The sequence below is a fragment of the Sinocyclocheilus grahami genome, unplaced genomic scaffold (genome assembly GCF_001515645.1).
Source record: "Sinocyclocheilus grahami isolate Dianchi unplaced genomic scaffold, SAMN03320097.WGS_v1.1 scaffold590.1, whole genome shotgun sequence".
Classification (NCBI taxonomy): domain Eukaryota; kingdom Metazoa; phylum Chordata; class Actinopteri; order Cypriniformes; family Cyprinidae; genus Sinocyclocheilus; species Sinocyclocheilus grahami.
This window is the reverse complement of record NW_015505769.1, coordinates 335,548-347,376: the sequence shown is the minus strand read 5'-3', so window position 1 is coordinate 347,376 and position 11,829 is coordinate 335,548. Positions and strand designations below refer to the sequence as shown.

The window sequence follows — 11,829 nt, the reverse complement described above, 5'->3', positions numbered from 1 at the left end:
CATTATACAGAGGCAAGATGAAAAGAAAAAATACCATCTAAACTTTTCTAAAGACAGTAAGTTCCCCTCAGACATGCATTCATATAAACTCCTAAATGAATCGCGATTTGTTTAGCATCTCAACCGATTTGAATCGTCACATATTTGAATCGATTTTCAACCGGCTCGCGGTTAATCGTTACATCCCTATTCACTGTAGTTGTCCGCTAGTAAAAACATAGTTTTATCAGTCATTATCCGTGTATGCCATTGTTTTGCGTTTACTACATTTCAGTGAATCAGGAGGCGCTGGCTGCTGTGAGTGAGTGGAGGCGGGGCTAATTTGCATATTCATAGATCAGCGTATAATAAATGAGGCAAGAGTGTTGGAGTTACAGTCAAGCTGTTTTAAGGCATGAGAAAATTATTTTCACAAGAAAAAACATTTAAATATGTAATTTTGGTTATCAAAGATAAGTTTTAAGGGATAAAATATTTGACTATGGGAGGACTTTAATAGAGTCCAAAAAACTCAGAAACGAATCAGCATTTTTAAACTTCCTGTTCCATTGTCTCAAAATAAATGTTTTTTGTTTTTGGAATGGGTTTTTAGATAACAGCCTGAAATATGGTCTGTGGTTAAAACAAGCTCAAAATAATGTTTTATTCTATGACATAAAATACATCATTAATACTCATGTTTTTTTAAGCTTTTTGCATCTTGAAAAAGACGATTGCTAACAAATGGCTAAATGGGACTCCAGGGACACACTAAACAGGTAAACTCATTTACTCACTCGTTAAAAATAAGAGGAAATATTCTTTTAAATCCTATCTGATTTAATGTCACTCCAACAGACGGTCTCTGTGTTTATTCTCTCTTGTCCAATATCTTAGTTGTGCGTTTGAATAGTCAAATAATCCTTCACAACAGCAACTCGAGTTCCTGTGAGGATCGGATAGGGACCGTTACCATGGTGAAGAAAGCGGGTATTTGTGAGTGAGACGGGACGGCACAGGCCTGCACAGCACTCTCCAGTCGCTCGCTCTCTCTCACTTTAACACATTTTCCTCTATCTCACCCCACTATCTCAGTTTTCTCACACGCTTAATTTTGCATCCCGCTGTGCTTATCTCCTCTCGCAGTCCTGCAGTGCCTTCTGAACACCAGACGAGATGGCAAAGGAGAAAGGACAACAAGGCAATAGAAAGCAGCCAAGATGATTTATGGAGCTCACTAATGTCACGGTCTACAGATGTGCAGGCGGTTTCGATTCATTAACATCTGTAACAGGTGTGCAGAAGAAGTTAGGACAACAACTGGAAAATCTGTCCCGGGTCCTGTGACGAAGGGGTCCAGAAATGGTCACTATATAAAACTAAGCTTCATTAAAGCCCCTAAGAATCATAGCTGTTACCAGAGAAATTAATAGTTGGGTAATGCATTAACAAGTTTCTGATATATCAGCACGCCTGCCATTTTGACACTGAAGACTGGAGTAATGATGCTGAAAATTCAGCTTTACATCACAGTAATAAATTACATTTGACAAAATATTACAACAGAAAACCGTTCAAATTGTAATAATATTTCAGTTTTTACTTTATTTTACTGTATGTCATAACTGACCCCAAACTTATGAATGGTAGTGTACATATTTTAAATTTAATTAGTTCATTTTAATGTGGGACATTATTAAAAAATGAACTAGCTTTATCGAGTCTCAAGTTATTTGAAATTAAAATATAACATTGAACTTTAATTCAATATTTAATTTTTGTTTCATGCATAGTCATTTTTCAAATAAAACAAGTAAAAATAATAATTGGCAGAATCCTGTTGTATACCACTGTGATTCAAAGACACTGCAAAAAGAATCATTCAATCATATATCTCTTAGTAAATCATAATACTGTATATAATTTACATCTATATTACCATATAAGTGTCTTACCACACTTTTTTTACACCTTTCAATGAAATAAACATTGAACTTTAATTCAATATTTAATTTTTGTTTCATGCATAGTAATTTTTCAAATAAACCAAGTAAAAATAATAATTGGCAGAATCCTGTTGTATACCACTGTGATTCAAAGACACTGCAAAAAGAATCATTCAATCATATATCTCTTAGTAAATCATAATACTGTATATAATTTACATCTATATTACCATATAAGTGTCTTACCACACTTTTTTTACACCTTTCAATGAAATTAAAAATGTGAAATGTCAGGATTCAACTCTATTCTATTCTATTCTCAGAAGAAACATTACCAGACCCTCAAAAACAAGCGATGAACACTGTTGTGATGCAATGCAGCACAGCACAGCTAAAGCTAATGGGAACGTTCTAGTTTTTAATCACTTGTTGTACTTAATGTACTTATTTACCAGTATGTACAGTACTAGATACAGCCTATTTAATTTCCACAGTGCACCTGTCAGAATGAGAGAGAATATGAACACAGACTGGATTACACTCACAAATAGAGGATTTCCTCATTCCCCCTCTTTAAACATCAGGACTAAAGGATGAATACTGTACGTGTGTGTAGTACATGTATAAACACTACAGCACTGAAGGACAAGCCCTGATAATTACTGCTATTAAATGGGTCAACGGTCACACACAAGTAGCTCCGTCCCATTCACAAGACAACTGCTGCTGTCACACATGTGTGTACAGTGACTCTGTGCAGTCTATCATTATCTCAGAGGGTGGGTGTGTGTGTGTGTGTGTGTGTGTGTGTTTATGGGACCACGACTGTAACCAGGAAACACAAAGCGCAGCTTCTAATAGACTGCTTGAGTAAACAGACCTCATGAAAGGAAAGCACTTTCATTATGAATGCTTTATTCAATCCATCCGGTTCTTCCTTCAGTCATTTTCAACTCAGTTCAATTCCTTCATCTGCCATTTCGACATTTGTCCATCTGGCATTCAGAAAGACTGCAAAGATGTAACACTTGGTAGGTGTTTGCATCTCAAAAACACATGAAACTGCCAACAGAGTATGACTAAGTATTCATACTAAGTATTCTTCAAGTATTAATCAACCTAACTACTAGGGATGCACGATATATCGGCCACCATATCGGTATCGGCCCATATCGGCTCATTTTTTCTGTTATCGGTATCGGCCTGATAAGAAAATTTGGCCGCTATCTTAAAGCCGATAAATAATGCATTATTTCCTTTAGAGACACTTCAGATGCGCGCTGTTCGTTTGCAGCCTTTTGTGCAATTGTACGTTGTAATATTGTGTTTATTTGATGTATATCTGATTTATCTCATATAGAATGCGTTTGGTTAAGTTAAAAGAGCGCTTCAGTTTACCGGTGATCGTCTTTAGCTCAGCGCACGCAGCTCAAACAGCAGTGCACAACATTAATAACTATGATTGGGAATGTTGTGTATATAACATTATATACAATTCTGTTTTATTGATCTGTAGCGCATTCATTTTGATTCTTTACACGTGTAATGATGTCCAGTGACTTGTTTGCATTATTTATGCATTATTTTATTTATTTGTAAGACTTTTTTATGACAAAATTTGGCAATTGGAGAGTAAAAATATTTTTAAAACGTACACCGTTCAAACTAGGCTGCTTATGTTGAAGTGTTTGGGATGTGGCTTTTAATGATGAGACCTTTTTTGTAATCAGGCTCTCAAAAAGTATATAACAATTTGGATATAGATTTATCGGCCAACATATCGGTTATCGGCTTTCAAAAATAAAGAATAATCGGTTATCGGTATCGGCCAAAATTTTCATATCGGTGCATCCCTACTAACTACCCCTTAACGTCTAGCATTGCTGCCATTTTGGTTCTTCTTACACTATTTTCACTGTCGAAAAAATTCGGGGTCAATAGGATTTACATTTCATTTTTTAGGAAATTAAAACTTTTATTCATTAATGATGCATTAAACTGATCAAAAGTGACAGTAAAGACATTTATAATATACTACAAATGATTTCTATTTCAAATAAATGAGTTCTTTTGAACTTTGTTCATCAAATAATACAATTATAAGCAGCACAACTTTATTCAACATTGATAATTTTGAAAATGTTTCTCGATCATAACCTTTTCAGATTAAACAATTCATATATTAAACAGTTGTTTTTAAATTGTAATAATATTTCACAAGATTACTCTTTTTACTGTATTTTTGGTCAAATATGGACCTGGTATACAAGAAAGTATACATTAAATTGGAGCTTTCTTCTAATGTAGAGTTCGAAGAAGATGAGAACGGCTTTTACTTATAGTCAAAAACGTAATCTATCATGAATCCACATAGCAACCCCAACTACCTGTACAGCCAAACAATTTTTCACTTATACTTTCAAAGAATTTAGATGAACTATATTAAAATAGTGCTGCCATTCATGGCATGTTAGATGACAGAACGTCCCAGTAAATGGATTTCCATCAGAATGCATGAGTTTTATATTTTGTGACCTTGAGATACAATATAAGCCTAAATAGGTTATTCCTCATCTGATGGAATCAAATGGCATATGTTATTATTGAATGGACAAAACGTACTTCAGATGATGCTGTACAGAGGTCAAAGGTTTGCTGTGGCAACTTACAGGTGGTTAAACGAGAAAACATCACTCAGAATCACATACGAGCTCTCAGTACAAGGCTAGAAGGTTCCCAGAACAACATTTTTCCAGTATTTGTTTGTTTTTAGCAGGTTGGGCTCCAAATCATTTTGTCCCAGGAAACACAAAAACACATGTCCCAGAATTCACAGCAAAATAACCATTGTAATGCCTGCTAACGTGCATCAATGTAAATCTGACAGACATAAAGGTTATCATTAGGCTACATTAGCGTGCTGAAGAGGAAATGTCGCTCTGAAGATCACAGGCTGGTTAATGTATGAGAGCAGAAACCATGAACAAAAGCAAAGGTCATTCTTGCAGCAAACAAAACCACACTGGACTTGCGACTATCAGATCACGACGGAAATAATGTCAAGGACGAGCTGGCAGGTTCAACGTGTCACTGTGAGAGAATCAAGACTGCACAACGCTTGATTAATAACTGAAGCAAAACTGTATATCCCATCATTCCGTGATGCTCTTTTAGCATTTAAACCCTTATTGATCAATGCACATGTTTTATTTTAAGTCTTCTATTCCTTTTAGACCTAAATCTCACATTTACTGCCGCAACCCAAAGCTAATGTTCAGATTCGGAAGTTGTATTTTATCTGGCAGGTCATCTGGATCAGATCTGCGTCCCAGTGGACGGCCCCGGCTCTGAGGGGCTCAATCGCTGTATTACACTAACACAACAGACCCACAAGACACTGCTGACACTCAAGTTCTTGAGGAAGCAGAATATTCTCTCTTGTGGAAAATGTGTTATTACATTTGATCTGGCTCATAATTATTACTGAGAATGATTTGGTGTTAAATGTCCTGAACCCACCATAGCCTGATGATCACAATAGTCTCAACAAGGATCTGAATATACCAGCATGATGGTAACCTAGCAGTTAAAGATCTGTACTGGCAACACGAAACACTAAGACAAGGAGTTTAAAGGAGTGTGAAGAATGCTATTGTGTTGAACTACTCGCTAAAGATGAATCTGCAGCTAAACAGTTTTAAATAAACCTAGAGGCTAAAGTTTGTGAACAAACTTTGATGTTGGCTTGAGAAAGCCAACATGGGTAGCCCTGAGGCAAAAGAGCCAGATCACATGTGTGTTCGGTGTTCTTGAGCAGGCCTCGCCACACAAAAATATAAATAAATAAAAAATGTACAACAGTTATTGTTTTTGTAATATTTTTTATAGACTCTTGCTATGTTGTATTGTAATAAAGAAGCTTATTATGGCAACAAAATTGCCGGTAACACTTTGCAATAAGGTTCCATTAGTTAATGTTAGTTAAACTAACATAAACAATACACAATACATTTATTATAGTATTTATTAATCTTTATTAATGTTAATGTTAGTTAACGAAAATACAGTTGTTCATTTGTTAGTTCACAGAGCATTAACTAATGCTACCAAGCACAACTTTTGATTTTAGTAATGCATTAGTAAATGATGAAGTTAACATTAACTAAGATTAATAAATGCTGTAGAAGTATTGTTCATGCTTAGTTCATGTTAACTAAAGTAGTTAACTAATGAACCTTATTGTAAAGTGTTACCAAATTGTCAATACCTACATTTCACAATAAGCTAATTACAAGCAATAGCGCAAAAAAGCAGGTTTATTCAGTCATGAGCAATGAGTGAAAGTAAGAGAAGTGGAGTTCAATGACATGTTGCTAGGGTGTTATTAAAGGGGTCATATGATGTTGCTAAAAAGAACATTATTTTGTGTATTTGGTGTAATGAAATGTGTTTACGCAGTTTAAAGTTCAAAAAACACATTATTTTCCACATACTGTACATTATTGTTTCTCCTCTATGCCCTGCCTTTTTGAAACGCATTGATTTTTACAAAGCTCATCGGTCTGAAAAGCGAGGTGTGCTCTGATTGGCCAGCTATCCAATGCGTTGTGATTGGCCGAATACCTCAAGCGTGAGACGGCGTGGCTGACTCTTAACTTTTATAAAGAATATCTCTTTGGATTTGAGACTTTAGTCTTTGCAACTTTACAGATCTTCTTTATGCACCAAGAGCTTGTAACACTCCAAAGAGAAAGGAACAACTGAAATCGCATCATATGACCCCTTTAAGGTAGTCTGGGTGGTTGCTAGGACATTGCAAGATGGTTGCTAGAGTGTTCTGGGTGGTTGCTATGGTGTTGCTATGCGGTTGCTAGGGCATCCTGGGTGGTTGCTAAGGCATTACTAAGGTATTCTGGGTGGTTGTTTGATTATTGGAGTATGTTTTACAAGAAAATGCTATATCAGTTTTGCCACTTCAAAATTTCATGTTTATTTGAATGTTACTTGCCTTTTTTCTTTTTTTTTTTTTTTTTTAGAGTGAAAACTGTTAGAAGTAAATCATACACCAATTTTTTTCCCAGTGTAATTGAAATAAATCAGAAGAAAATCAAATAGATATTAGATGAAACACTAACGAAAATTAGAAATGTTGCCTTTGCAGCTAACTGAAAAAAATAATGATCAAATAATTTAATTAAATAGTAATTAAATAATAAGAGTTGAATTAAATAATAAGAACTCAAATACCAAAATAACTAAAACTAAAAGAGTAGGCTACATTATAACTACATAGAAATATAGTTCAAATCAGAGAGCTTTATCCTGAAGACATGCAAGGCTTTTTAAAGCTAAAGTGTGTCATTTCTGCATTACTAGCAAAAATGGAATAGCAAAAATAATGTTTTCAAACATATTTCCTGAACACTCCCCCTATCAGCCATTGGTCGGTCAAACAATTAGCTCCGCCCCAAATTCACACCAGTGTTGCGCAAACAAACAGAGCACTGTTTACACTTTTTGGGGAAACTGACATCTGAAGGTCCATTTATAGTTGTTCCTACATCATGAACTGGGATAAGAAAGTTTAACATTAAAAAAACGACACGCTTTAAGACATTTTTTTTTTTGTAAACCAACATGAGATCTTTATGGAAAAACTCTTAAACCCAAATGCATCTGGGGTCAATGGGGAAGAATAACCAAAACACAATCTGTCACTGTGCCCTGAATTATCTCGGGTTGATTATCTTAAGTCCGATTACATCACAGATGGGGGTCGGCATTATATACAATCCCTCATCAATGAACACAACTGGACATTCCCAACCACCTGAGCTCAGCGGATCTCCCCAGAGGGCATCTCAAGATGTCACAACATGCATTCACATATAGAACACAGTGTAGCAGCCCCATGCACGCTGCAAGAAATGAATAACTAAACCCGCACTCCTTCTTACATGCAAGGAGATTATTTGGCCGTGCTTAGTGATGCAATGAGCATCTGCGTGAGAAATGAAATGCATTAACTCTATGAAGGTGCATGTGCTCTGCAAGCTCTTTACCTTATTGCAGTACAGCATCCAAACCTCATACAGTCTCTCGGTCGATGCCATTCTGCACCGCAAGCTGTGAGCATGTAGGCAGAAATCTTCCCGATAATAACCCCGATTATATTATGGTCGATATTCCCGAGCCCTCATGGTGTCAACATCCTGCCAAAAGGAGTTTGCCCAACAAATCCCACCAATGGGTGAATCTGTGTTAATCCAGGGTGACAGATCGTGTCATTTCCCCGGTGCACGGTGAAATCACATCCATCATGTGAACGATACGAATCCCAGACGACTTGGACTTGTGCGTTTCCGGGCAGTTTTCCACCAGCAGCTTTTCGATATTCCAAAAATTCCTCTGTTCTTCCAAGCCCTGTCGACAAACACAGCACACGTTACAAACAGCAATGGATTTCGATGCCGCACGAATGCATTGCAAATTCCAAAAACGAATGTGCATGCCACAGGTAACAGTAAATGTGCAATGCATGACTTTGAGAGAAGGAAAAAATATCCCAAAATAAACAGAGACCCATGACATCATCCCAGGCCAACTCAACATGTTCACAGAGCCAACATTATATCCCAGGCCTTGAAATAGCATGTAAACTATATCTTAACTCAATAACTTGACCATATCGGTTCAGATTATTTCCATGCATTTATTATGTATTGATGCCCAAAGATTTGCACATATTGCAAAGAGCTGATCTAGAACTCTGGGTGTTACTGTAAGATATAGATCCTAAACAAAAACACAGAATCTAGATTCAGATAGAAACTTACTCCTAGAGGTTGTGAAAACGTTCAACACCTAAAACAGTCAGCATTATCTTGCCTAAACTATTTACTTCAGATTTAGATACTTACGAATACCCCCTAAAATCAACACTTGTCATATTATAAAGACCAGATCATAATAAACAAGTGGCAGCGGCATATACAATATTAATACTAATACTGTGCATGAATAGATGAGCTCACTATGGCTGTGAAACTCACCTGCCTCAACAAAAGCAGCCCGTCGAAACTCCCGACCCACAGCTCGTGCTCTGCTGAAGAATCCAGGAATGTTGCATGAACTGAAAGCGCCACTGACATTTAAAGCATGTCGGTTTCAACCACCCAAACTAGCTTTTGACTCATTTAGTAACTAGATAAGCCTGACAGCCCGGATGCATGAGACGAATATCATCGCACTGGACTGGGACGGGCTCGTTACAAAGCCACGGCACGGGCTCGAGTGGCTTGAAGGTAGGTGTGTGTGTGTGTGTGTTTTTCTTCCCCATATGTTTTACGACAGGCCGCACTCCTTTACGTTGCCTATGTGGAGCTCATGTGAGTCGCAAAGGCGTGGCTGAAACTGGCGAAACGACCAATCCCACAAAGGCTTGGCCTAATGAATATTAATTACACCATGCTGACGTTGCTACGAATGCTTCCTTGCGATATTTTTTGACAGTCACATTGTACAAAATGTAGTTAAAAAATAATAGTATAATATATATATATATATCAGTATAATACTATTCTTTTTGATAAATAATAAATATATATATAAACAAAGATTGAAAATAAAAGCCACATTTGGTCATAATCTATGTATATCAAAATAACAACAACAACAAAATCTGAAAAATTAACTTTCATATCTAAAGATTTATAGAAAAGACGTTCCAAGTTAAATTCACGTTTATCATGCTCGAGTCAGGCCAGGGTGTTCGGTTACGTAATCTAATTAATATTCATAAGCACGCTTCAGCAATTCGCCAATTGACTAGCGTTCACATGCCAACGTATGCCTGTCAGCCAATCAGATAGGCTCACTGTATACACATGAATTTGCATAATTAATATTGATAAGATGCATTCATCATAGTAAGATTATGCTAAATTCAGCCTCAACAATTCGGTCGTCGCTATTTTTAGATCTATAATTAATGTACTTCAAGTTACCTTGACATTAAATATACTGTTTTTTGCGAGCATGAGAAGTTAAAAAGTGCAGAATCTATTTGACTATTTTGACAAAATATGACCTCCCTCTGCTGGCCAGAGAACGCAAATACAGAAATACTCGCAGCTCAAATAAAAGTTCATCAGATGCAACACAAACTGCTAGAAATGAAATATTTTTTGAAAATATAAATCAGTCAAATTAGATAAGCTTGTAAAGTTGCACGGGAAAAGTCATTAACTGAACAAGAACACTTACAGAAGAAAAATATAGAAAATTATATATGACATTTTTAATTGGCAGGAACTTAAAAGTTAGAATCTCACTTTTGAATCTACTGCATTAAGAAATGGTACAAGGCAAAAAACAAAAGACAGGACACCAAAGAGTTCTGAAACGGAGTAAGAATATATTTATCATGTCTAAATATCTCATACAGTTAACATGTAAAAAAAAAAAAACAGTAAATATAATATCGGTCACAGTTACAGCTGCTCAGTCCTTCAGTTTCACTTTGATTGGGTTGAGGCAGTGTAGATGGGTAGTTGAACAGCACAGCATTGAAAGTTCGGTTTATTTTTTCACAGGATTAAAACGTGCAGTTTCTTCGTACAGAGCAAGAGGAGGATTTGGATATTTGAACACAGAGATACACACAAACACATGTACTGTACACACACCCGCATGTTCACTGGCATAGGTTGAGTGGGTGATGCACTAATGAACTCCACACACACACACACACTCACTCTCACTCTCACTCTCTCTCTCTCTCTCACTCTCTCTCTCTCTCTCACTCTCTCTCTCTCTCTCACTCTCTCTCTCTCTCTCACTCTCTCTCTCTCTCTCACTCTCTCTCTCTCTCTCACTCTCTCTCTCTCTCTCACTCTCTCTCTCTCTCTCACTCTCTCTCTCTCTCTCACTCTCTCTCTCTCTCTCACTCTCTCTCTCTCTCTCACTCTCTCTCTCTCTCTCACTCTCTCTCTCTCTCTCACTCTCTCTCTCTCTCTCACTCTCTCTCTCTCTCTCACTCTCTCTCTCTCTCTCACTCTCTCTCTCTCTCTCACTCTCTCTCTCTCTCTCACTCTCTCTCTCTCTCTCACTCTCTCTCTCTCTCTCACTCTCTCTCTCTCTCTCACTCTCTCTCTCTCTCTCACTCTCTCTCTCTCTCTCACTCTCTCTCTCTCTCTCACTCTCTCTCTCTCTCTCACTCTCTCTCTCTCTCTCACTCTCTCTCTCTCTCTCACTCTCTCTCTCTCTCTCACTCTCTCTCTCTCTCTCACTCTCTCTCTCTCTCTCACTCTCTCTCTCTCTCTCACTCTCTCTCTCTCTCTCACTCTCTCTCTCTCTCTCACTCTCTCTCTCTCTCTCACTCTCTCTCTCTCTCTCACTCTCTCTCTCTCTCTCACTCTCTCTCTCTCTCTCACTCTCTCTCTCTCTCTCACTCTCACTCTCACTCTCACTCACACTCTCACTCTCACACTCACTCTCACTCAGGGTTGAGGCAGTGTAGATGGGTAGTTGAACAGCACAGCATTGAAAGTTCGGTTTATTTTTTCACAGGATTAAAACGTGCAGTTTCTTCGTACAGAGCAAGAGGAGGATTTGGATATTTGAACACAGAGATACACACAAACACATGTACTGTACACACACCCGCATGTTCACTGGCATAGGTTGAGTGGGTGATGCACTAATGAACTCCACACACACACACACACTCACACACTCTCACACTCTCTCACTCTCTCACTCTCACTCTCACTCACACTCTCACTCACACTCTCACTCTCTCTCACTCTCTCTCTCACTCTCTCTCACTCACACACTCTCTCTCTCTCACTCACACACTCTCTCTCTCTCACTCACACACTCTCTCTCTCTCGCTCACACTCTC

The 11,829-nt window shown here is 37.6% G+C and overlaps 1 protein-coding gene across 1 annotated transcript in view; it reads right to left on the bottom strand.

Moving 5' to 3' along the window:
• The window catches only part of LOC107557132 (neurobeachin-like protein 1), a 51,928-nt gene extending 42,677 nt beyond the window's left edge, over positions 1-9,251 (bottom strand). Inside the window, exons 1-2 of the mRNA XM_016240462.1 lie at positions 8,978-9,251; positions 7,988-8,348 (exon numbers count right to left, since the gene is read on the bottom strand). Coding sequence (XP_016095948.1) covers positions 7,988-8,038 — 51 coding nt within the window. The 5' untranslated portion in view covers positions 8,039-8,348; positions 8,978-9,251. The remainder of the gene's footprint in view (positions 1-7,987; positions 8,349-8,977) is intronic.
• Positions 9,252-11,829: the final 2,578 nt, after the last annotated feature.